General features: G+C 36.3%; 5 protein-coding genes across 8 annotated transcripts in view; 2 read left to right on the top strand and 3 right to left on the bottom strand.

Annotated features, from left to right (window-relative positions):
* Nucleotides 1-2,510, bottom strand: part of LOC104717034 (WD repeat-containing protein 70) — a 3,379-nt gene extending 869 nt beyond the window's left edge. Inside the window, exons 1-7 of one of the 2 annotated variants that reach the window (XM_010434552.2) lie at nt 1,877-2,510; nt 1,570-1,782; nt 1,279-1,479; nt 1,050-1,157; nt 764-901; nt 429-680; nt 15-335 (exon numbers count right to left, since the gene is read on the bottom strand). In XM_010434552.2, the coding sequence (XP_010432854.1) occupies nt 15-335; nt 429-680; nt 764-901; nt 1,050-1,157; nt 1,279-1,479; nt 1,570-1,782; nt 1,877-2,404 (1,761 nt within the window). In that variant the 5' untranslated portion in view covers nt 2,405-2,510. The remainder of the gene's footprint in view (nt 1-14; nt 336-428; nt 681-763; nt 902-1,049; nt 1,158-1,278; nt 1,480-1,569; nt 1,783-1,876) is intronic. The other variant, XM_010434544.2, reaches the window with a different exon arrangement.
* Nucleotides 13,280-16,511, top strand: LOC104717018 (WRKY transcription factor 42-like). Its single transcript, XM_010434526.1, has 6 exons — nt 13,280-13,886; nt 14,014-14,112; nt 14,668-14,814; nt 14,932-15,324; nt 15,436-15,549; nt 15,664-16,511. The coding sequence occupies exons 1-6, from the start codon at nt 13,641-13,643 to the stop codon at nt 16,264-16,266; spliced, it is 1,602 nt and encodes a 533-aa protein (XP_010432828.1). The 5' UTR covers nt 13,280-13,640; the 3' UTR covers nt 16,267-16,511.
* Nucleotides 18,304-21,654, top strand: LOC104716987 (aspartic proteinase A3). 3 transcript variants are annotated; one of them, XM_010434489.2, is made up of 13 exons: nt 18,304-18,406; nt 18,998-19,366; nt 19,456-19,516; nt 19,633-19,727; nt 19,828-19,940; nt 20,017-20,225; nt 20,318-20,382; nt 20,469-20,582; nt 20,666-20,730; nt 20,814-20,961; nt 21,047-21,166; nt 21,257-21,345; nt 21,427-21,654. In XM_010434489.2, the coding sequence occupies exons 2-13, from the start codon at nt 19,004-19,006 to the stop codon at nt 21,509-21,511; spliced, it is 1,527 nt and encodes a 508-aa protein (XP_010432791.1). In that variant the 5' UTR covers nt 18,304-18,406; nt 18,998-19,003; the 3' UTR covers nt 21,512-21,654. The 3 variants fall into 3 exon arrangements, with proteins under 3 accessions (XP_010432791.1, XP_010432806.1, XP_010432799.1); XM_010434504.2 differs by having other exon boundaries at nt 20,678-20,730; nt 21,427-21,646; XM_010434497.2 differs by lacking the exon at nt 18,304-18,406 and adding an exon at nt 18,441-18,542 and having other exon boundaries at nt 21,427-21,646.
* Nucleotides 21,522-23,128, bottom strand: LOC104737287 (peroxisomal membrane protein PMP22). The gene is made up of 7 exons (XM_010434515.2): nt 22,999-23,128; nt 22,608-22,706; nt 22,409-22,510; nt 22,242-22,317; nt 22,084-22,154; nt 21,898-21,983; nt 21,522-21,784 (listed from the first exon to the last, which is right to left on the bottom strand). The coding sequence occupies exons 1-7, from the start codon at nt 23,071-23,073 to the stop codon at nt 21,721-21,723; spliced, it is 573 nt and encodes a 190-aa protein (XP_010432817.1). The 5' UTR covers nt 23,074-23,128; the 3' UTR covers nt 21,522-21,720.
* On the bottom strand, nt 23,633-25,239 carry LOC109126302 (probable ADP-ribosylation factor GTPase-activating protein AGD8). Its single transcript, XM_019229737.1, has 6 exons — nt 24,831-25,239; nt 24,465-24,734; nt 24,296-24,382; nt 24,140-24,207; nt 23,860-24,001; nt 23,633-23,773 (listed from the first exon to the last, which is right to left on the bottom strand). The coding sequence occupies exons 1-6, from the start codon at nt 25,200-25,202 to the stop codon at nt 23,633-23,635; spliced, it is 1,080 nt and encodes a 359-aa protein (XP_019085282.1). The 5' UTR covers nt 25,203-25,239.

The raw sequence follows: 26,467 nt of genomic DNA, 5'->3' as shown, positions 1-26,467 counted from the left end.
CCAAGGCTCATTACCTTCATAAGATACTGTGTTAACAAGCTACTACCAGTAGTCCCAACTCTTCCACCATGACCAGGACCTGACATGGGAACCTCAGGCTTGTGGGATTTAAGAGGATCCTTCAATGCTTTCTCTCTTTCTCGTTTACGGCTTGGTGCGTCTCTGAACAATGGTAATGCATGAGGATTGTGTATTACTGGTTCTGGTTGGTAATCGTCTACAGATTTCTTCCTTGGTGCACGTGCAACACAGACGCATGCGCCTCTCTCGCTCTGGGTTGGATCGTAAAGGATGTGAGTTCCTCCTTGGCTTTTGTCTCCAGATGTTGCAAATATCTACAGCAATGGAGGAAATCAGATGTGAAGTTGAGAATCACCACATTTAATTAGAGGAAGGGAACAGTGCTTTTTATTGTTGTTGATGTTTACCTGATTCAACCTTGGGTGCCAAGCACATTGCACCACACTGCAAGTCGGAGAGATTCCGACTTTCTGAACAATCTCCAGTTTGGTGCGATCGTAAAAGCAGAGCAAGCCTCCTGTTGAGCTATCTTTCTCAACGGATGTTCCAGTCAGAATGATTTGTTCGTCTGGACTAAAGGCCACGTTGGTTTGGGGATAATTATTAGGGAGACCCTCGAAAGCTTTTAGAGCTTCTTTCATCTGCCGCAAGTCCCAAACCTGATCAAAATTCAAAAAGAAGACTCAGTTTCTACTGCTGAGCAAGCTGGTCAAAAACAGGATATGATCTATCTAAGGTATACCTTTAGAGAACCATCAAAACTCCTTGACAACAGGATTCTCCCATCACTAGAGAACTTTACAGAGGTTATATCATCAGTGTGGGCATTCCCTACGTATATATCTGGCCGGCTTCCCCATCCCGGTTTGAGACTCCAAATCTGGATCCAAAGAAAAAGAAAGATATTTATAAGACCATTAATCTGGGCAAATTACGTTGCATTCTAGCCGTGTTAGACTATATAGAGCAAAAAAGTTTCCATGACACAATGTAATCAGAAAGTCAGAACAAGCCTTTTCAATCATTACCTGTATAGATCCATCTCCTACGCCACCGGCGATACGCTTCCCATCACGGTCCCAAGCACAGGTTGTAACTGGAACCCTCCCTGGTCTAGCAAGCTTCGGCTTAATAACCTGTTGCAATAAAACAGTTAAATGATACCACTTACATACTAAAATCAAACCACCATTATCAATTTGAGAAGAATTGCAAATCAGAAACATGGAAGTGTGGATATAGACAGGTAACAGGTACCTGCGTTTGGCTTAGGAAGTTATTAACATCCCATATACGCAAAGACCCGTCTTCCGACGAAGTCAGAACCGTTTCCTTAATCCAAGGATGCCATTCCCCGCAAGTCAACCCACAAATATGTCCCTTAGTGTTCTTCAGATCACGAATATACATATCACCCTTCATGAACTCGCCAAGAGTAAGTCCATCTCGATCATAAATCTGAAATTCAAAAAAGAAGAAACGAAAGTGAGCAATTCAGAGGAACTGAGTCAAGAGGAAACGTTTTCATGAAACACATATATACCATACCTTAGCTTGTGCTGAACCAGTAACACATAGAAATTGACCAGAAGTGGGACTCCAGCTCAAGCTACGAACTTGGTGACCCTCAGATGGTTCGATCTGTCTAAAAGACTGAAGTCTAGAATTCATCCCTTGGAAGTCGTACATGCGCACAGTGTAGTCATAGCTGCCCGAAAGAACTCTAGCTCCAGCACTATCTACAGCTAGAGACGAAACTATCTGATTCCACGAAACAAAATTGTTTTGTTCAATTTCGAATTCAAAATCTGATTCCATGAGACGGTAGTTCAAACAAGAGTTTTAGATTATATACCTTTGTATGTCCCTTGAGTTGAATCTCGTTGCTCAGAGGAATCTGGTAACGATTCTCCTCGTTGTCATCAGCATCATCGTCATCTGAATCTTCATCCGAGTCTACAGCAGCCCGAGGAGGCGGCGGAGGACCGATCATATCATCTTCATCATCAGAATCATTACTGTTCACGAGTCCCTTTGGTGGCGGCGGTGGTCCCATTAAAACTCCGTCATCCTCCTCTTGCGTCGGTTTAGACGGAGGAGGTGGCGGACCCATGGCTAGACTGGAGCTATTAGGGTTACGATTCGGACCGCGAACACTTCGGAGCCAGGTTTCAGAGGAACAAGACAGAGAAGGGAATCCGGATTCAGATTTACCGGGATTAGAATCCTTCGTGGCAAAATCAGACGAGACTTCGGCTTCGGTGGTGGCTACATCGGTGCGGCGAGTTGCGTTGTGGATAGCTTCGGTTGGCGCCGAAACATTCGATGTCTTACCGAACGAAAGAGGAAAATGAGCTCTTAGACCTTCCAATTCATCCTCCATGGCTAACCTCTTCTTCTTCTTCTTCTTCTTGTTCTTCGTCAAATTTGGTTTCGTTTTATATAAAGTCCGGTGACCTCGCCGCCATGGAAAATTCCCGCTGGTGATGTACCGGCAAAAAGAGATGGTGGCGGTTAAGCCCATAAACAATAAACATAACCATATTGGGCCTCAAATGCCCATTAATATCCATAAATATAAATTGACCCTCAATATAAATGCCCAACAATACCCACCTTTCACACACTGACTTAAACGATAATTTGTTTTTTTCTTTTTCTTTTTTACATTTGCCATCAACAGAAACACAGTAATTGTTTTTTTACATTTGCCATCAACAGAAACACAGTAATTGTTGTGGGCAAAATTATCACCGAGAATTTTCTTTTTACATAATCATCTTCCAATAAACAACTTTGATGGTTTGATAATTTGTTTGAAAAGAGAAAAGAAAAAAATGAAATACATAGCTCATATTCTGGATCAAGAGTTTGATTGTAGGTGTTTGGAGAGATTAAGTAAGCATTCATCCACTTTAAGGGGTGTCAAACGGGCATGTCCGCACCCGAACGAGCTGACCGTGACGGTCCCGTATTTTCAGTGATCCGCTGCGGACAGGTCCGCCACAGGCGGCGGGCGAAGTATCACTGCCCATGCCCGTTCCGCCTAGCTTTGCGGACTAACGGGCATGCCCGCGGACATCTTTTCTTCAAAAAGATAATCACTTTCACACGATAAGATTCTGCAAGTTCCTCTTGAATATTGTTTTTCTCTCTTGTGCAAGCAGCCAACTTCAGTTTTAAGCTCTCTAACTCCTGCTCCAAGCTAGCTGTCCTATTAGAGCCATATCCAACAATATCTATGAGGTGAAGGGAAAAATAAGGTAGCATTCAATTGCTGAATAAGGAACTTAAATCTAATAAGGAAGTGGGATAGAAAATAAGACACCTCTGGAAATGCATCCGAGTAGCCACACCAAGAATTCTAGGTCCACCTTGTTGCATGCACAACTGTTCAATATCTTTCTATAGTTCACTACGCTCTAGTTATAAGAAATACTAGTGGTCAGACTCAACATATATCAGGTAATCAAGATGCAGAAGTAAAATGGAGTCTCAAAAAACCATGATAGATAATATCTTCACAAAAGCATAACGCACAGAGTAGCCAAGGTCAAATTAAGTGCATAACCCAAAAGAGAAAGGGAAGAATTTCTGAAAGTGTAACAAGTGATGATGTCGTCATACACCATTTGCTATAAACTAACTCAATATCAAGTTTATTAGAAGAAAACACAAGTAAATAACTAAAAGAGAAAAATAATCTTTTGCATCAGAGAAGGCAAAATGCAGCAGAATACACTTGAAGAAGGCTGCAGAGAAGCAAAAACGTAAGACTAAAAAACCATTTCTACAAGCCTAGAAACATGTCCAAGGTCTAAATAACTAGTACCACCAAGAGAAATACACAAAAAGAAACTACAGTTGAGAAATTGAGAAAACGTACCAAGTTCAAGTTGTTTGATTCGAGCCTTTAGAATCTCATTCTCATCTAAATTAAGATCCATACTTTTGATCTGCAGAAGATCAACAACACTTTGACAAAGTAAATAACTTGCTTGGAAATTTCAAGACTTTTGAGCAGATGGAAAGCNATAAGGCAAATGCAGCATAATACACTTGAAGAAGGCTGCAGAGAAGCAAAAACGTAAGACTAAAACACCCATTTCTACAAGCCTAGAAACATGTCAAAGGTCTAAATAACTAGTACCACCAAGAGAAATACACAAAAAGAAACTGCAGTTGAGAAATTGAGAAAACGTACCAAGTTCAAGTTGTTTGATTCGAGCCTTTAGAATCTCATTCTCATCTAAATTAAGATCCATACTTTTGATCTGCAGAAGATCAACAACACTTTGACAAAGTAAATAACTTGCTTGGAAATTTCAAGATTTTTGAGCAGATGGAAAGCTAAGAAGATATAAAAGCAGATTCTTAACAAAACCCAAAACTCATAAAATAAAATAAAAAGCATTCACCTTGAAACAACCTTAAGATTCAAAGTGATGTTCTTCCTCGTTAAAGCCCTAATTTGTAGTAGTTGTTGTAACAACTAACAAGGGATTTAGGGAAGAGACAAATCAGAAATGAGCCCAGAAGATTGAAATTGAGAGACTAACACGATCAGCGAGAGAGAAAGTGTTTGTACCTTTTTCGTCTTCTTCGGATTTGACCCCGAATCTAGCCCGAATGTCCTCCCCTGTGCCGCACCATCGCTTGTGAACTGGCATAGAAGTGAATCAGTGATGGAACTGTGACAATTGCAGACCGCCCGCTTACCCCGTGGTCATCAGCGGTCACAATCCGCTTGACCCGCAAACCAAACGGGCCGAGTCCGCGTGACCCACCACTTTTTGGGCATCAAATTAAGAGCCCATGCCCGATCCGCTAAGCTACATAACGGGCTATGCTCGCGGGCCTAAAGCCCAATTGACACCCCTACACCTTATTGTCGCGTATGCCAAAAAAAAAATTATTATTCCAAGAGTTATTTTTTTAAAAAACCTTATTTTGGTTAACAAATGAATTTAGTTTTTGGATCTTTCACAAGATCATCAAGTAATTTTAATTGTTTATTTAACTACCACTTGGATTATATTTCCAAAAGTATTGAGATTCTCAAGTGTAAAAAAATTGCTTATTGCCTCGAAAAAAAAGAAAATTATAAATTATAGACAAAATAAATGTTGACCAACCAAAAAATAATGCGAACCTAGAAATTGTCAGGATAAAATTAGTAATAAAGAAATGTAAACCTATATAGAAATATATATAATAATGTGATAGGTTTAATCTGTGTAATTGATTAGTGAAAATGAGATGGTTGATGGTAAAAAAAATGAAGTGGCCAAAATTTAATTAGGTCATATATTTAAGAAGTTGATTGCTTGCTATTGTGCTATCATATCCTTTGTCTGCCAATCTAACCGAAAGTAGGAGAGGGTGTTCGCGATTTAATGTTGTAGTTTTGCTATTATGAGTAAACAAAATTTGGTATATATTGGTATGTAGAGAGTATATATGTACTATGTGAAGTTTGCGGCGAGTATATATGTACTTAATTCCTCTTTAGTCTAATTAAGAACATCCCAAATAAATCTCAGAAAGACAACACATAGAGAGTAAGTTCATAGACAAGGGGAGAGAAACCTAATCACCTAACTAGAAGATCATGACTTTAAAAAGCTGTCCATTAAGGAATCTCTACAACAATGAATGGAGGAGCATCTTTTCCTGATGGCATGTCATCAATGATGTCTACTGTTCCAAAACTCAATGGAACCAACTTCTTAGAATGGAAAGAGAAAGTTGAGTTCACATTAGGAGTACTAGATTTGGATTTGGCTTTTCGTGTAGATGAGCCAGGTCCACTTACATAAACTAGTACTCAGGAAGAAAATGACCTCTATAATGCTTGGGAGAGATCAAACAGACTGACTTTAATGTTCATGAGGATGACAGTTGCTAGTAACATCAAATGGATGTGAAAACTGCCTTTTTGAATGGAGACTTAGAAGAAGAAGTCTATATGCGTCAACCTGAAGGCTTCATAGCCGAAGGTCAGGAAGACATGGTCTGCAAACTAAATAAATCAATTTATGGACTGAAACAAGCTTCGAGGCAATGGTATCTAAAGTTTGATGAAACCATTATGAAATTCGGTTTCAAAGAAAACATTGTCGATCCATGCATTTACCTCAAGATCAGTGGGAGTAAGTTCATATTTTTGATTCTGTATGTTGATGATATTTTACTGGCCAGCAGTGATCTTGGTCTATTACATGAGACTAAGAGTTATCTCTCTAAGAACTTCGAAATGAAAGATATGGGTGAGGCATCCCATGCGATAGGAATTGAGATATTCTGTGATAGATCACTTGGAATTCTAGGATTGTCTCAGAAAGCATATATTGATAAAGATCTTGAGAGATTTGTCATGATGACGTGTTCTTCTAGCATCATTCCTATTCAGAAAGGGGACAAACTTGATCTTACGCAATGTCCAAGAAATGAAATGGAACGTCAAGAAATGCAAAATACCCTTATGCATCTCTGGTGGGAAGTTTGATGTATGCACAGGTTTGCACCAGACCTGATATTAGCCACGCAGTTGGTATGCTGGGTAGATTTCAGAGTAACCCAGGACTCGCTCATTGGCAAGCTGCAAAGAAAGTTTTGAGATACTTAAAAGGAACAAGAGACTACATGCTCACATACAGAAAATCAACACATCCACAGATGGTTGCTTATTTTGATTCAGATTTTGCTGGGTGTAAAGATACTAGACACTGTACTCTTGGCTATGTGTATCTCCTCTCTGGGGGTGCCATCTCATGGAAAAGCCAGAAGTGAGAGTTGATATACACATCCACTATGGAGGCTGAGTATGTGGCATGTTATGAGGCTTCTATTCAAGCAGCATGGTTGCGGAATTTTGTCTCTGAGTTTGGGACCTTGAGTTTTGTTGATAAGCCTTTAACTCTTTATTGTGACAATGAAGCTGCAATCTTCTTCTCTAAGCATGATAGGATATCTAAGGGAGCCAAACACATGGAACTTAAATATCTATCACTAAAGCAAGATGTCAAAAGAGGAAAGATTGTCATTAAACACATAGGCACTAATGATATGGTTGCAGACATATTTACAAAAGGGCTACCTCCCAAGATTTTTCAAAAGCATGCTGAAAGTATGGGTCTTGCGGATGGTTCCTAATTATGTTGTTTGTTTTAATTAGCCTATTTTGACATTTATTTGAGCTCTTTTTATGACTTTTGCATCTTTTATATTCTGTTTCAATGTGCACACACATTATTTGTTGTTGGATCTATGATAACAGAATAAGTCTTGACTCAAAGACATTATATGGACCATTATGATAACTCCTACTTATGTTATGGTCTAGCTAAGAAGGTAGTCAATGTAGTAGTACTTGGAAGGGATCATGTTGCTGAATGATATGCAAACGCCATGACTCCCATTGATTACTTGATTAGTCAAGACACTTCGGATGACCAAATGAAAGAAATTAGTTATAACAGATTATGTCGGCCTTATGATTCCTAAACGAAAACATTAATGGGCTTTACTAACGACCAAGTGGGAGACTGTAAGGAATTATTTCCTTTCCTATTATGTGGTCTTATAGTTACCCGTTTTCTATGGAATATGGTATTCCGAAATATATTTGGTAACCAATTAAATTGGTAATAAAGGAGTTTTTCCTAATCAATCTCTATTTTGATGGACGGTTGAGATTAAATCTTAAGGAAACCCTAAAGAGGAATTAAGTCCTCTCTCCGCCTATAAATATATGCCTTTAGTCCATCATAAAGGCATCCCAAATAAATCTCAGAAAGACAACACATAGAGAGTAAGTTCATAGGCAAGGGGAGAGAAACCTAATCACCTAACTAGAAGATCAGGACTTCAGAAAGCTGTCCATCAAAGAATCTCTACAACAATGAATGGAGGAGATACTCTGCCAACACTCCTTTATAATTCTATCATGCGATTAATCATGTTGCTTAAAAGAAATAAAGCTATTTCTGGTAGTCATGTACGTAACTCAATCATGTCTTCTCTTTGTAAAAAACAAAGAAAAAAAAAACTCAATCATGTCTTCTTCATTTATTCTAAAATTACACGACCATTTCTGATTATGGTCAGCACATTAATCTTCAATGTATGCTTGTTGCGAAAATAAAAATTTCGAGATATCAAAAGCAATTGATTAATTATCTATGCACTGCCTCTTTTTTTAATATTGGTTCAGAAACTATTTTGTTCATTTTATAATAGTTTTCGTCCAATCAAGTTTTCAAGTCTCAGTTTTTGTTTTCTTCTAAACTTTATTTTTATTAAACAAGACTTGCATTTCATTCAAATAAATACCTCAAGGGCAAAGTTTATAAAGCCTTCATTCAGACAAAAAAAAAGATACAATAAACTTCAAAGGACATAAACTAGAAAAAGATTGATAAGTTATAGAGCACTTCCGCGATCAAATCGGAGAATTTTGGATTAGTCACGATCACTAGTGATTCATGTGACGTTGAGAAGATGTCCTTCGCCTTTTGCTTCAATTATAATATTGTACACATTGGGCGAAAAAAAATTTGTCTCCAGAAATAGGTGCTTTAAACTAGGTTTAAAAACTTATTATGTTACATACAAATTTTGGTCTACGTTTTGAAAATTTGTACTTGGCACATAACTTTTTTGTAAAAAAAAAAGATGGTGTTTTATAAAAGCTTATGAATTATTCAATTTAATTGGCCATATTGTCAAGGAAACTCCATATGAGCTCTCTTCTCTCTCCTCATCTCTGTTCGCCCTAGCCGCCATTCTCCAGCCGACGAAAGAGCTTCCGCTCTCCAGCGCCGGTGTAGCTATGGCTCACCAGCATCGGACCTTGACGACGTTTTGCTGCCTAGTCTCTCTCCCGGAAAATCCAAGTTTTTATCGTCTCTTGTTCTCTGCTAGACCGTGTATCCGGATTTTTTGTTGGCGCTACTTCCGCCGCTCTCTGTCTTCTCTGTTCGTGTATGGAGTTCGTCTTACCGGGGTCTCCGGAGCCGAGTTGTGTACCGGTCTCCTCTCCGGCGTTTGCTCAGATGAAGCGACGTCTCTCCACAGATCTGGATCTGGATCTGGCTGTCCCTCAATGTGGTTTGGGACTGCTCGTATCTCTGTTTCTACTCTCCATATTTCCTCCTTTGGTCCCGCTCCTGCCGTATCAGTCACTCCAAGGTACCAGTTTCTGTTGGTGTCCTTTGGTATGTCCTTTGCTCTTCCCCCTCTCCGCCGCTTTCGTGATGGTGTCTCGACCGTGGTAGGTCCTGTGCGGAGGCCCCTGAAGTTGTTTTCTTGGTGGGCCTGGTCCAACACTTATTGGATCTTTGTTGAAGCCTTTAGAGCTTGTTTTGACTGTGCTTGTCTTGACTGTGCCTGTCTGCTCAGTATTTGGCCGTTCGGGGTTTGTCTACGTCTGCAATGGGAGACACCGGCTTGGTTAGGAGTCGCCGGTGATAGAAGATCTTTGTGGGTTGGATACACTTCTATCCATTACCCTGAATGGACTGGATATACTTCTATCCTCCATCTTGCTTCTGCTTCTTTTTCCAGGTTTGTGGAGAAGAGCACTCAACCGCCACATTTGCTTATGTGGCGCTTCATCGGCTGCTATTGTTGTGAGCGGCCAACACCTGTTATTGAGGAGTGCTTCCCAGAGACTTCTTTCTCTGATCGTTTCTTTAGCTCGTCAGTGTGGTGTCCTGTCACCTTTGTCGCTGCAGCCCAATTGTGGATTGTTTTATCTGCCCATGTGGTAGTTTCAATCTCGTGCAACATCTCATCTCATGGGTGTGCTGTTGTCCAAGGTGTCTTCTCACGTTTCTGCTTTATTGTTATCAAGGATCAAGATCAAGGATTCAACGATTTCAATTATTGTCGATGTGTTAGGATTACTTTGTTCTATCAATCTATCTGCTTTTATTCGGTTATTGATCATGTTTTGGATCAGGGAGTTTTAGCTTTGGTTCATCCCTTTGTAACTTTCCCTCCTTTGAAGTTGATTTTAATTGGTGCACAAAAAAAAATGGCCATATTGTCACCACTGGGACGGTCATTGGTCAACCGCAGTTGCAATTCCACTTTTTTTTTAATATATATATGTATTTCTAATTAACTTTTTAATTGGTTTTTTATAGTCGAGGTTAATAGTTTATAGCCAAATCAATTTCATGAGTCATGAATCATGATAGTTGACATGCTTCCTCCGACGTTCAGTTTGCCGCATAAAGAATGAAGAAAAAATAATAAATAATAAGAAGCAAATCGCCAAATGTACAAGATTTAATATAGTTATTTACTATTTAATTGTACTTTTTTCCAACAAATTCTCAAAAATTATTAGGTCTGGATTCCATGTTCAACTAATGCAAACAATTTCTTTTTGTATAAGAAACTGAGTTTTCTCGGGGAAAAGATAAAACAAACTGAATACGCTAAACACGTATTTATAAACTAGGAAACACACCTATATGTTACAACTGATAGATAATCCGCATTGAAGTCCCATTGGCTTGTTAAAAATGTTACAACCGGAAAAAAAAAATTTGTGCACCAATAGAATTGGTTACAGACAGGAGTAGAGATTTTGTATTTAGGACGTGCATGGTCGGTCGGTCTAATCCATATATGACCATTGGCACGTTATGCTTAAGTTAGATTACAATTTACAACCCATAAAAAGATGTTATTATATATTCTTGCTCTTGTATCAGAAAGTTAACTACAATATTTGACCTACATAACCAAGAGTCGGAATTTTGTAATCATTAATTAGTTTAGAGTTTATTCCAAAATTCTCGGGTTTTAAGGAAAAATAACGTTAGAAGTATATAAACTAAAAAGAATGATATATATATATGTTTCTATAATCATCATTTTTCTAAGAATTATAAAGAGAGAAGTTATTCGTCTTAAACTCTCAAGGCTGAGAAGTCAAAGAGTGATCAGGTCCGACGGTGTGATTAGTCAACAAGTTTACCGGTAAGCATCACTTTTATTTATAGAAAACTCAATGTCACCGATCAGAAATGTGTGAGGTATTCTAGTTGACTAAGCTTAACCATTATCTTTCTTTTTATAGGAATTAAACTAATTGTAAAAAAGTTTATGATATTGAAGTCTTTAAATTAATTGTAGAAACGTTTATGATCACTATTTTTTGGGTCAATTTTTTTTTTTCAATTCACCTGGCTACATTAGGTGTTGGTGTTAATGTCAATTTGGATTCAGAATATGATTAAAATATGTTTTGCTATTTTCAAATCCAAATTACTGTAAAACATATTGTTGGAAATAACCAAAAAAAAAGAAGGTTTTGCCCTAAATTGAAATCGAAATTGAAATCAAGATTATCCTTGAATCACTTAATTTTGTTTTAGTTAAAAATCCATGAACTAATATAAAGTCTATTAAGACTTCAACATACATAGACTAATTATGATTAAACATATCAAAGAAAAGCTCAAACCTTAGTCTCTCGATTTAATATGATGGATCTTTCAACTATTAAATTGTTTATATTTTGATATGTACACACATGTTTAGGTAATACATACAATGTATCGAGTCTTAACAAAATTCAACAAAATGTCGTATAGGCATGTTTTGAGTTTATGTCATTTATTAAACAGGCATTAAATAGAAACAAAGCTTCTCATAATTTCAATCACGTGGGAAGCGGCGTTTGAATTGCGATCGGTGAGATTCATTTCCATTTTCTGATCTATTAATTCTATGAACAAGTCAAAAGTTTTTCTTATTGAAAAATGGAAAAAGAAAATTTACTAATTTAGTCCAATAAATAGTGAAATCAATATTTCATCTATTATCTATAAAAAGAATTAGTTACAAAGAATTCTTCCCTAAAAATAGTTTTTTTTTCTCTCCAAAGCTCATATATTGACTTGATCAACCAACGATTCAAAGTTTTACTAATTAGGACAAAGTCTTTGAACAAATTTCGCAAAGTGCTTTTTTTAGAAAACAATATTTAGGTACAGGTTTTGCAGTAGACTAGATTAGACAGTTTTGTTTTTCTTAATCATAATCCACATGTGTCTAACTAAACCCTTTTAACAGAAATGAAAAAAAAGTCCACATAACAATACACTTATTACCTATAAAATACTACAACAACTCGATACTGTTATATTCAGATATTTCTCATTGTTCAACAGTGCAAGTATAATGAAAATACTCCCTTTTCATTTCTGTTTGATAGTAAATGTACTAAAAATCATATTAAGTTTTAAATTTGAAAATATTATTTTGCAAACAAACCTTTTTATTATTCACTTATTTTTGATTGTGAAACAGTGTAATGAAAATACTCCCTTTTCATTTCTGTTTGATAGTTAAATTACTTTTGTTGTCTAATCATTCGGTCTCAAACAACATTTTAGGGTATAATATGAACTGACCTAACAGTTTACTATTAGTTAGGTAAATGACTTTTCCCAATATGTTGTAAATATTTTTATTTTATGATTGATTTAACTTTTGTCTTCAAATAGTTGTGGATATTATCTATCTAATAGATTTATTGATTACAATTAATTTTATGCTTGACTTTGCTCTTTGTCCGATAACACGTCAAATCTATAATGACATAGTGTGCTTGCATATAGATAGATATTTTGGTGACCTTAGATAAAAATACTGAAAGTTTTGGGTTTTTCTTTTTACTATTTTGCTGCCATAGTCTACTCATAAGCTTAGTTCTCCTGTAAATGACCACCACTGAAAAAAATAATAATAATAATAATAACGTATACCTCAAGAAAACCCGTACTTGCAAGGGGTGAAAATGATAAAATTTTAAAGAAACCAATAAAATGTCTTTAATAAACCACAGCTCTTCTTCGTTGACAAAAAAACAAAAAAACAAAAAAAACCATTGCTCATCCGGTAAGCAATTGTAAAGTAATGACATGTCTATGACTATAATATAATACAAAATAATTTGGTCGTCGTATGATATGTTTGTTAATAATGTGGAACCATGTAGGCAAGACAAATGACGTCGACACTGACGCAAAACGAACTAAAACAAATCTCCACAAATATCTTTGAACGAGAATCCGAAATCCTAAATCGATATTATTTAAGTAGAAGGATGAAAAACACAAATACAGACACACAACAATATTGTCTTATATAACACTATTATTATCATTGAAAAATACGAGAAAGATATATTTATATATTAGTAGAAAAAATTGACAATATCTGAGTCCACGTCAAAACCCTTTTTGTAGCCGAATCATCTGGTTCTCTGTAACCACATACTCGACAAAGTATCTCTCTTTCTCTTTCTTCTAAGATATCTTCTTCTTCACCTCTCTATATATGGATCATTAGATATGGTACGGAGCAATTACTCGCACACAACCACACTCTAGATAGATCAGAGGATTATTAGATACGTACCTTTTCTTATCCGATCCGGCTAAGTAACATATCCTCTTTCTTTTTACTAGGGTTTCGGGAATTCGAGATTACAAAATATATAATATCAAGAAGCAAATCATCATCCGTACGTACTTTTAACAAAAAACATAATCTACGTTATCTATCAAGATCTATAGATAGATAGAGAGAGAGAGATGTTTCGTTTTCCGGTGAGTCTTGGAGGAGGTCCACGTGACAATACGACTCAGTCGGATGAGCAGCATCATCATCGGGCGGTGGTCGATGAGGTTGACTTTTTCAGATCGGCGGAGAAGAGAGATAGGGTTACACGTGATGAACAAAACATTATCGCCGCCGACGAGACTCATAAGGTTCATGTCAAAAGGGAGATCAATTCACGTGTTGATGATAATGAAGATCGTTCTACGGATCACATCAATGTAAGTATAGTCATTGATTACTTCATTCTAATCTTAATTTTTTTTTTGTCTTGTTGCCATCCCATAATTTATTTATAATTAAGTTATGGATAACAATTTTGTTCATGAATGATAATTGTAAATGCAGATTGGACTAAATCTTCTCACTGCGAATACGGGAAGCGACGAGTCAATGGTGGATGATGGCTTGTCTGTGGATATGGAAGAGAAACGTACAAAGTGTGAGGTACACTTATTATTCAATTAGTAGTACAGCTCATTTTTTGAAATTTGAATAAGAAAAAAAATACAAATTAATAACTCGTTTAATTTTCTCTTTTTATTTAATTTTATCTTTTTATTTAATTTTCCTTTGACTTAGTTTCCGGAACACCAAAGTTTTATCGTACGAACAAAAAAGATAAATGGATTGTGAAAATCTAACTCCATTATATAACGGTAACATTTTTGTACTAAAAATCTTGACGATTTTATTACTGTTGTTGAACTATATTTTCTCATAATCCACAAGATATATATATATATTTTTTTTTAAATTTCGCTAAAAATTTTATTTTCATCTCTTAATATTTAGCTTAAACATGCCGTTTTCAAAGACTTTGACTATATCTAGTTTTATTTTTCTTGTTCGTAGTTAATTAGTAAGATAAATATTTTAGAGAAATTTACTTTTTTACTAGTCTATATAATACTACATTAAAAAAAATTGAGAAAAATATTTTTTTTTTTTTTTGTTTTTTACTTTGACGTATGATATATGATTTTGTTTGATAAAATGAAGAACGTACAACTTCGAGAAGAGCTAAAGAAGGCGAGTGAAGATAATCAAAGACTAAAGGAAATGCTAAGTCAAACAACCAACAACTTCAACTCCTTGCAGATGCAACTTGTTGCTGTCATGAGGCAACAGGAAGATCATCATCATTTGGTAATTAACACTAATTCGTCTTAGTATTTTTTTTTAATTAACATTTATAACAACTACCGATGAAACTATACTACCAAGTTTAATTAGTTAAGGTTTTAAACTCTCGTTTTTCATCAGGCTACGACTGAGAACAAAGATAACGCCAAGAATCGACATGAAGTGCCCGAAATGGTTCCAAGACAATTCATCGATTTGGGACCGCCATCTGATGAAGTATCGTCCGAGGAGAGGACTACGGTTCGGTCAGGATCTCCTCAGTCGCTTCTAGAGAAATCTAGCTCACGTCAAAATGGAAAGAGAGTGCTTGTAAGAGAAGAAAGCCCTGAAACCGAATCCAACGGCTGGAGAAACCCTAACAAAATTCCTAAACACCATGGGTCCTCCAGCAATTGTGGTGGCAATGGCAATGGCAATGGAAATGGAAATAATAATGTTATCGAGCAATCGGCCGCCGAAGCCACCATGCGTAAAGCTCGTGTCTCGGTTCGTGCTCGATCCGAAGCTCCCATGGTAAAACTAATTAATCTTCCTATATATCTAGACTACATATAAAGAGTTAATTAAAGACTAGTCTCTACAATTCTTTTGAAGGTTAATCAACCTCAATGGCATTTTTTACAGTTAAGCGATGGGTGTCAATGGAGAAAATACGGACAGAAAATGGCAAAAGGAAACCCTTGCCCTCGAGCTTATTACCGTTGCACAATGGTCAATGGATGTCCCGTTCGCAAGCAAGTACGTTATCTAACTAACCATATTCAAAAACCTAATATGTTTTAGGGGTTCAAATCAAGAGTACAAATATGTTGATTTAATGTCTTTCTAACTAAGTAATGATAAACACTACAGGTGCAACGATGCGCGGAAGACAGAACCATTCTCATAACAACCTACGAAGGAAACCATAACCATCCGTTACCCCCAGCGGCTATGAGCATGGCCTCGACCACAACAGCAGCCGCAAGCATGCTCCTCTCAGGCTCCACCATGTCAAGCCAAGACGGTTTAATGAACCCAACAAATCTACTGGCTCGGACCATCTTACCGTGTTCCTCAAGTATGGCCACTATCTCAGCCTCTGCACCGTTCCCAACCATAACATTAGACCTCACGGACTCATCCAACGGTAACAACCTAACCAATAACCCGTTGATGCAATTCTCTCAACGGTCTGGTTTCGCGGAGTCGAACCAATCGGTCTTGCCTCATATGATGGGCCAGGCTTTGTATTACAACCAACAGTCTAAGTTCTCGGGATTACATATGCCCTCTCAGCCGCTAAACGCTGGTGAGAACGTTAGCGCAGCTACTGCCGCCATTGCTTCCAATCCCAACTTTGCAGCTGCTTTGGCTGCAGCCATAACGTCTATTATCAACAGTTCGAATAATCAGCAAAATGGGAACAACAGTAACAGTAATGTTACCACGAGCAACGTTGACACTAGGCAATAGCATTTTATTTTATATGTTTTAGTTAGAACCTTTTTATCGGTCGATTTTTTTTTTTTCTTTTTACATTTTTTTTTAGTTACGGCTTTTTTGGTTTTCTTTTTCTTTTTTTTTTTGGTTTTCTATCCCGAACAACAACAAGAGTATTGAGAGAAATTTTTCGTTTTCTCGTTTCCTTTTGTATGGTCGACCATTATGTTCAGGGATATAAATTGCTTAAATTTTTCTGAAAGCAATCAATTCTCTTATGATGTCAACATATAGTTTAAGAGACATGCATGATTGTATTGGATTTTGGGAAGGTGAAGAATGAGCCCATACCCAAATAGAAACATAGTTGAGAAACTAGGATATATAAAATTTCATTTTTTTTTAATAATTGTAAAATGTATTCAACCAAAAAAAACTTTTTTTTACATGCATTATTTTTTGAAAATTTGGACTTGATTTGTAAAGAGACAAGAAAGGGATCTAATAATAGACTGATCCTTGTACCAAACCAAATGCGAAGCGCGTCATCATTTGTCAAGTTTTATTATAAATTAGTAAGATATACTACACTCTAACATCTCTTGTGTGCTTCCACTAGTTTTGTAGGCGGTTAGAGTGAAAGTAAGGAAACTTAAAGGGGATTGGATGAGCAAATATGAAAAGCTGAAACGTGAAGGAAACGTGTTTGTGTGTGTATGGGTCCCAAACGCAGCGTCAACAACGTGAAGACGTTTGCTTGTGCTACAAATCAAAGCAACCTTATGTTTTCCATTTGCAGCAAACACCAATCAAACAAACTATCTATTATTTGTTTTTGCAAGAATTTCGTTTAATTTTTACCATTTTCTTGTTAAAAGTCTCCACAGATTCGTGTGAATATTACATTCTTTTTTTTGGAATCATTTGTAAGGTATGGACTAATTAACTACTGGTCACTGGTGAACATAGGAATGGTATAATTAGGGTGACAAAGTTGATTTATAGACGTTACTGTCTAAAAATGGGGATATTGCTAAGCTGGAATCAATCATGGGTTCAACGTGACGCGTACCTAATGCGAAACAAACCCGATTCAAAATTTCAGATAATAAATAAATATACAGTAGTAGCATAGAGCCATAAACAGATAACATGTCAGTTCTTTAGTTTTCTTACTGTCAATGTCTATTTAAAAACTATTAAAATTTAAATGACAGTGCAAATTTTCATTGTTTATGTCATAGTTCAAAACTATACTTAATTTCATAAGATGGTATTCTTACTCTTTCAGTTTTATATATATCCTTTTTAAAATTTCCAACATTTTTGTTAGTAATATTTAAATATATTGTCCCTTTTAGTTTCTAGATTTTTTAAAAAAATTTAAGTACCAATTACAGAAACTATCTTTCTTTTTATTAAAAAAAATATAGAATACTTTATATACAAAGATATACTAACTAATTAATGGATGTTTTAATTGAGTAAAAGAAATTAATACATATAAGGTTCTTTTTTCTGAAAAGAGACATATTAGGCTCTTGACTCTTCCTTGCACACTTCAAATAGAATGAGTTTGATGTTGAAAACAAACTTAAACAAGATATCCATAAGTCATAATAACTCATAACTATGTACTTATTGAAAAGACAACTTTTTACTCACTAGATGTAATGTATCCCAGATATTATGCAAAATATTTATTAACTTACTACATGAATTCAAGAGAACAATTGGGGTCAATCTGAAAATAAGTTATATACTACAAGGGTCGACAGATTAAAGTTTTTTTTAAAAAAGTATTGAACTTTTGTCCTTAAAAACATACAAAACGGATTTTGCTGATCTGTCCGGGTCCATGCATAAGCAAGCAAGGTTACATAAACGTGACGCTTGCTTATGAATCTAACTCACATTTTAAAACTTTTAATTTAATACCTTCATATACTTCAAAAGTTTTCCATTCGCAAGCAACAACTAAATTTATTATCAATTAATTAATTGACATTGACAGTAAAAAGGTTGAACTTTATTATTGCTTTCTCTAGTGTTTTTTCTTGAGAGTTTCTCTCTTTTAAGTCATTTACGTATAAATATAAACCCCTTCACCATTCTTCTTCGTCTTGTTAACTTAAAAGCTTTTTAAGAATCTCTCTCTACTCACATTTTCTCTGTGAGTGTTCTTTCTTTTACTTCTTTGATATTTTCCTTTCCAGTTTTCTTTTTCCTCTAAAATTTATAGGAACTTCAGTTTCTGTTTGTTGCTATGTTTTTTAGAAGTTCCATTGTATTTTAGCAAAGCAAAATTGGTGAATCTTCTTCAGTTGTTACTTTTTTTGTTTCCTCTGTTCTTTACTTGACCTTTGGAGTTTTTTTTTTCTAGGTTTTATCTTAGATTCTTCACTTTAAGAACTATATGAAGATTTGATTGGAAGTATTATTCTATGATTGAATCTGAGTTTGTTTGATTCTGTTGTGGGGCTTATATCTGACTTTTTCTTGTACCAATACTTTTTTCATTTTTTATTGGCTTGAAATTTTGAGGGATACCTTATAAATATATTTTTTCAGTTTAGCTTGTCTATAATAGTCTTCACTTTTTATAGATATATAAGTTTGTTTAATCCTTATGATCTACATATTATTCGACTTAACGTTTCTTGATCTTGTATATGCTGTTTCGTCTTTCATCTCTATAGCAGTTACAACTAGGAATTTATGTGGCTGTTCTCCAACTTGATGTGAGATTTGTTTTTGATGACAGGTAACAATGGGAACTAGGTTCCAATCCTTCTTGCTTGTGTTTTTGCTTTCATGTTTAATCCTTATATCTACTGCATCGTGTGAGCGAAAGGGTGATGGAACGATTAGAATTGGATTGAAGAAGAGGAAACTAGACCGAAGCAACAGGCTGGCTTCTCAGCTTTTTTTGAAAAACCGAGGAGGGTCTTGGTTTCCCAAAGACCATTTTCGCCTGAACGATGCAAATGCGGATATGGTTCCGCTGAAAAACTATTTGGATGCTCAATACTATGGTGACATAACCATTGGTACTCCACCTCAGAAGTTCACTGTAATCTTTGATACCGGTAGCTCCAATCTTTGGATACCATCTACTAAATGTTACTTATCGGTACGTGTTAGTGGTTGATTTTGTTCTTGAGAATGCATACTAATTGCGAAAATGCTTTTGTAATCTCTGTTTTAATGTTTTTTTTTCAGGTTGCTTGTTATTTTCACTCGAAGTACAAGGCTAGTCAGTCATCAACCTACAGAAAGAACGGTGTGTTCTCTCTGTTCATCTTGTTATGCATCGATACTTTGATGTGTTTCTTGATAAATTTTTGAAGAAAGGCATAGGTTTAATTAGCACCCATCTTCTGATCATTGAAAATACAGGAAAACCAGCATCAATCCGCTATGGAACAGGTGCTATTGCTGGTTACTTTAGCTATGATGATGTTAAAGTTGGTGATCTTGTTGTCAAGGAGCAGGTAAAACCAGATTTATCAGCTTACATGTCTTGTGTATATTCTTACGAGTTTACTGTTTCTTCGTATTCATATCTTACTGCTACATCTATAATCACCACAGGAATTCATAGAGGCTACTAGTGAGCCTGGTATTACATTCTTGTTAGCAAAGTTTGATGGTATCCTCGGTTTGGGTTTCAAAGAGATTGCTGTAGGAAACTCAACTCCGGTTTGGTATGAAAACACTCTCTTTCTTTTTTTCAGTTGTGCACTATGAATTATAAATGATGAGATTATATGATGTGTATAGGTATAACATGGTAGAAAAAGGTTTGGTTAAGGAACCAATTTTTTCGTTCTGGCTTAACCGTAACCCGAAAGATCCAGAAGGTGGTGAGATTGTTTTTGGTGGACTTGACCCAAAGCACTTCAAAGGAGAGCATACTTATGTTCCAGTGACACATAAAGGTTACTGGCAATTCGACATGGGTGATCTCCAAATTGCTGGCAAACCAACCGGTTAGTAACGTCTGAGATGTTCCAGTTTCAACATGAATGAGCCCTTTAGATATATTTTGTCATCTAACTATCTAAGTTTCTATGTTATTCAGGATACTGTGCTAAAGGTTGTTCTGCTATTGCTGATTCTGGAACTTCTCTGCTCACCGGTCCATCGGTGAGAAAGATTTCACTTGTGTTAGATTGTCCACTGTTTATTACCTGAAACATATGCTGAATAGTTCAGCGTTTTTCTTTGTTTAGACTGTCATCACGATGATCAATCATGCGATTGGAGCACAAGGAATCGTAAGCCGTGAATGCAAGGCCGTGGTGGATCAATACGGAAAGACCATGTTGAATTCTCTTCTAGCTCAGGTTGAAATCACTGTTCATTACACATTCACACTTACCTATAAATTAGCAGTACAATCTTGAAGTTTACATCATTTGACATGCAGGAGGATCCGAAGAAAGTATGCTCACAAATTGGAGTCTGCGCTTTTGACGGTACAGACAGTGTGAGGTTAGTACTTAGTACTGACATAATACAGGCAGAAAGATATGTCAGACATCAAACTTAAAAAACTGCTTCATGTTTGTTTGCAGTATGGGGATTCAGTCCGTTGTAGATGATGGAGCTTCAGGTCTTCTAAACCAAGCAATGTGCAGTGCCTGCCAAATGGCAGCCGTGTGGATGGAGAGCGAATTGACTCAGAATAAAACACAAGAACGCATACTCGCTTATGCTGCTGAGGTGAGTAGTTTTGAGAGTGTATTGAAGCCTTGTTTTGGACATAAATATGTTTAAAGCTCTAATCTCTCTGTATATTTTGTTTTAGCTCTGTGACCATATACCAACCCAGAACCAACAATCAGCAGTGGACTGTGAGAAGGTTTCGTCTATGCCTATAGTCTCATTCACAATTGGTGGCAGAACCTTTGATCTCTCCCCTCAAGATGTAACTACTCTCATCAGTTTCTCCTTATATTTCAGCTTACCAATATCATCATCATAAGTCTTATGCATCTTCTTTTTTTTTATCAATCAGTATATATTCAAGATTGGGGAAGGAGTTGAGACTCAGTGCACTAGCGGTTTCACAGCCATGGATATACCTCCACCTCGTGGACCTCTCTGGTAACTATCATCTACAAATCTATTCTACACTAACCAAAAACACTCAAATTGCTTTACTTAAAACTTTGTGCAAACTTGCAGGATCTTGGGTGATATCTTCATGGGACCATATCACACTGTGTTCGATTACGGGAAAGCAAGAGTTGGATTTGCCAAAGCTGCTTAAACAAAATCTCTTCTTTAATACCCTTTTTTTATATGATGTTTGTGAATGTGTTTTTAGACAAAATCTGAAAATGGTTGTAATAATTTAAACATATTGCTATCCTAGAATGTTATCATCATAATACAGATTCTTATTTGGTTTCAGCTGTCTGATTTGCTTTAACTTACAGAGTACAAAGAGATTATAATGATTCCAAGGATTGAGCCTAATCACTTGGCCTTTGCCAAAGCCAGTGTTGTCACTGACCTCGCTCGCAGGGTCAAGAAAATGGCCCTGAATAAAAAAAGAAGAAGAGTGTTGAGATTAAGGAGAAGCTTCAGTTGAGTAACAACAACAAGAATGGAAACATTGTGGGGTAAGCTGCAGCAAATGGATCATTGTCTTACCAAAAGAATGCGACGACGCTGTGCAAGATGACCCGGAAGTGAAGTGGCACATACTTGTAGTTTATCCATCCAACCACCGGGAAAAACTGTGATTGACAATCATAGAATCAATCATTCAAAAAATTCTGGTTGTGGATCAAACTCTCATAAACAAGGACATGAACTAAACTGATATCTCTCACTTACCGTCCATGCAGTAAGCTGGACAGTCGGGTAAGTCTTCTTGATCCTTTCTCTAACAAGGTTCCAGGGAGTTCCTGATACACTCAACATTGCAGAACTGTTATCAAGAGCTCTTAATACCATCCACAACTTTTAAGGGTTTCACAAACGGAAGAACTTACTTTCGATGACTACTCCATAATAGATCATGAAAAGCAAATGGTTCAGTGGTGACAATGTCAGTTGTTCCACAATTACCTACCAAAAAACATTTTACATTCAAACAGACCAATTTAGCATAAACCAATCTTTAACATGCAAATCATCTAAAGGTATTGGATAATTCTACCTTCTTTGCCACAGTCTTGGTGTCTTTCTTCCCTTTAAAAACCTTATCTAGATATGTATGAAAGAAATGCCCCGCTGGTCCGAGAAAACCACCCGCAAATATCTGTTAAAGAAAGCAATACAACTCAAACGGTAAACAGTTTACCAAAAACTCATCTTCAAACTATGGTTTCTACAAGAGAAAAAGATTCAAGCTTTACCACTTTGAGAAGAACCCTTCTGAGCTGAATCTTCTGTATGCCAGAGAGTTTCTGAGATACAACATCACTAACACCAGACAACACTCCAGCAGTAATTGCCTAACAAATTGACTCCAGACTCATTAGAATCATTCACATAAATTTCCAGCTAATCATAAAATAAAAAGTCAACGAGCTATTTAAAAATCACAATGATACTCTTCTCTCACACAATCGGATTATTAAAACTGGGTTAGGTTAAAAACACAAACTTTCAATTAAAAAAACAACATCATCATCACTCAATCGATGAGAGACTAAACTCATCTCAAAGAGACGAAACTACATCAGTTGCTTCCCAATTAATCAAATTGAAATCAAAATGAACAAGAGACAAAAGAAAAGCTCGAACCTTTGTTCTTAAAGGATGTTGTTGAAGCTGTGACAAGTAACGTTGCAGAGTCGTCTTCTTCGGTGAAGATCCCATTTTTTGGATTTTTCTTTATGATTGATTAGTGTGTTTCTGTGTTTGTGTTGTGTCTAAAATCAATTTGAACCAAAATCTCATCTACAAAACAAAAACCAAACCGGTTTAATCTCAAATAAACAAACCAAAATAAACCGATACATACCGGCTCGGTTTAATCTCAAATAAATAAACCAAACTAAACCAAACTACAAAACAGGTTCGTCGTCAATTTGGATCCAAAGCCCGTTAAGCCGATTATTTTTTGGGCGGGCCGAATGTTGGCTCAGGAGCAGCGAAACCCGACTCCAACATATACTTTAGATATGGTCAATGATGGGGCAGTTTTGTTGTCACTATCGCAGTATTGTTGTGATCTAAACGTGTGAAAGAACTTGCAAAACGATAAGATTTTTTCTCTTGTTTTCACACAAAGCCCCCGAGGTAGTTAGTATCAACTAATTAAAACTAAAAATATGATTCCAATCTTCTTCAGAAAGCAACAGCATCTTGTGTAAATTCTAATTACTAAACTGAAAGTTTTAACTCATACAAAAGGAAAAAGAAAACTACATTTGGCCTAGTCGAGTTTTAACCCTTCTCCCCTATTTTTACATCTCTCATGTTCAAGTAGCCTGGACAAGGCCCTGACATCGTTCCGGAGTCTCCTAATTATTCTCTGTAGATCCCCTTCAAATGCCCCGATTGTACCTCTCTCGACCTGTTAACATCAACCAATCAAAAGTACGTTTATTAAGTGCAGGTGAAAGCTCAACTAACAGTAGAGATTCGAGTGTGTGAACTTACTCGGACACACAATTTGTCGACCCATTTCATACGAGTTTCCCAAGGGATGGTAAGAGCTTCTAGGCTATGTAATTTCTGCGTCAAATCTATCACATCCCTACGGAGACCATTGACATCAGGATACCCTCGAAACTGGAATACACTAGTGCACATTCCAAAAAAAAAAAAAAATTATCATTATTATATTTATACATTTTAAATTCACTTTTTTCTTTTAAGCACCAAACAAAGACCAACTGTAGTATCCTTATCCCAACAAAAACTTATGTTCGTTTCTTACTCTTTTAGACCACGAGTGAACGCAGAGGACATAGTTCCGAGCTCCATCGTTAGCGATGAGAAAGCATTCTTCACTTGTGATCATAACAAATCAAACATTCATCAAAATCATAACGCAACAAGTGTTCCACATGATCATGATGGCAAATCAACTTACCGACAACTTCTCACCGGAAAACTGAGCAGAGGAGGATATGGAATTGGCGTTTGAAAACGTCTTTCTTGCTTCATCTGATTCTTCAACCTATTAATAAGATTAGTTAGAACATGATTGTAACTGGATGCTATCTCTGTTTCAGACTTTCACAAAAAAACAAATGGCTTACTAGAACTTTCGACGAGCTGGGGCTTGATTCCTTGGGCAAAGAACTGTCCATTCGGAGATCTGCAGAGAAGCTTAATGAATTAGGTGGAGCAACAGGGCTAAGCACTCTTCTACGACAACTGCCGTGCATTCCAGATTGCAAGTCGTCATTGTACTCAAACTGAGAGGCAAAGGACGAACCAGCTGATGCTTCCATTCCGCTGTCATTAGTTGAAGATGATTCAGTGAGAAACGGCGGTGCAAATTCTTGCTCATAGAGGTTTTCCTTTGGCTACATATTACCCGAACGAGAAAGAAGGTAAAAATCAGGCATTTTAATCTGTCTATATAAGAGAGCAGAACAAAAGAAAACAACAGGATAATTTACCTTGGTAGTAGGAGGATTTGGTGCACCAATTGTTCTCGTCCTTTTTTCACATATAGGTTTAGTAAACGTACTGGGAAAAACTGGATAAAAAGCTTCAGGCAAAGAAATGGCACTGGTACATATAGGTTTAGTAAACGTACTGGGAAAAACTGGATAAAAAGCTTTAGGCAAATAAATGGCACTGGTACTTTCCTTGGCAGGAGGTAGACCAGTAGTAGATTCTTCCGCCATGGCTTCAACAACTTCCTTAGCAAGAATTTGGCTATACAAAAGAGCAGCTTGTGAAGAGTACTTAGCCTCAATATTTCCACCGTTGGTCCATCCATATTGCTTGAAGAACCCCTGAGCGCGGTTGTTGCCACCAAGCATCATAGTCTTGAGCTGCTCACGGTTCCATGAGTGTATAATTGTTGACCTAACGTAAAGGTACCATCTTGAGAATGTTTTTTGGCAATTAAGACATTAAGACAAAGCACCAGTTTGAAAATATAAAATCGCAAATTCTTAAATAATGCTGAGATCTTAGCACAAAATCGCATTTGATCAACCACACTCGAGTACAATGATATAACTAAGACGCTACACTTTTAGATTTAAACCTATCATGTTCTCCCAAACCGCTCAAACTGTAGTAATAAGCCGAAGATTCGTATTAAAATTTGTATTCCCAGGAAAGTCCGAAGTTTACTTGACAAAGCTGATATGAACACCGAGACTTCGATGAGCAGATGAACAATCCATGCAGAGAAAAATCCCGTATTTAATCGATGCCCATGTCGGATTCCTCGCATTACAATCGAAGCAGGCCTATAAATCCAAGAGACGGAAAACCAAAAATCCTCAGAAATTAAGAAAAACAAATCTCAGACAACAAATTGTAACGTAAGACGAGTTCAGCGGCCTTAGAGATTTGTTCTCGAACCTTGTTCTCGGGTTTTGCTTTAAGTTGTCGGAAAATATTAGTTTTATCGGTTAGACTGTGAGAAGCCATCTGATAACAAACGTAGCTTATCAAAGGAGTAGTAGAAAGGAGATGAGAAGCAGAAGAAATTGAAATTGGGGTTAAAGGTGAAGAATTCGCAGGAAAGACGGGAGAAGAAGAGAGAAACTAGAGACGTAGATAAAAATTGTTTTAGACTTTTAGTTGGAAGCCAACGAGACTTAGGGGAATTATTGGTTTAGGATTTAGAAAGAATTTTAATGACTTTAAAAGTTATGTAAAATATGTTGTTATTCAATCAAGACTTTTTAAAACTCTTTAAAAATTTGGTGTTATTGGTTGTGGATTTGTAAAAAGTTATCTAAAATCTTGATAAATATAGTGTTATTGGATTAAGAGTCTTATAAAATCATTAAAAGTTTTATGTTATTCAATTAAAACTAAAGAATCTTGGATTGTTAATGAATTCAAATTTTGTGTTATTGGTTTATGATTTTATATCATTTCCTTCATAACAAAAGTCATGAAAACTCTTTCATCAAATAGAAAGATTTTGAAAGATTTTATGAAAGATTTTACAAGATTAGGAAACACAAATCAGCAAGATTTAAAATAACTTCCTAAACAATCTCTTATAGAATCCTTCATTTTTACTTTCTAATTTTCTATGATTTTAAAAATCAGCAAGATTTTTAAA

This window comes from Camelina sativa, chromosome 2 (genome assembly GCF_000633955.1).
Source record: "Camelina sativa cultivar DH55 chromosome 2, Cs, whole genome shotgun sequence".
In the NCBI taxonomy this organism is placed as follows: domain Eukaryota; kingdom Viridiplantae; phylum Streptophyta; class Magnoliopsida; order Brassicales; family Brassicaceae; genus Camelina; species Camelina sativa.
This window is presented reverse-complemented; position numbering and strand designations above follow the sequence as displayed.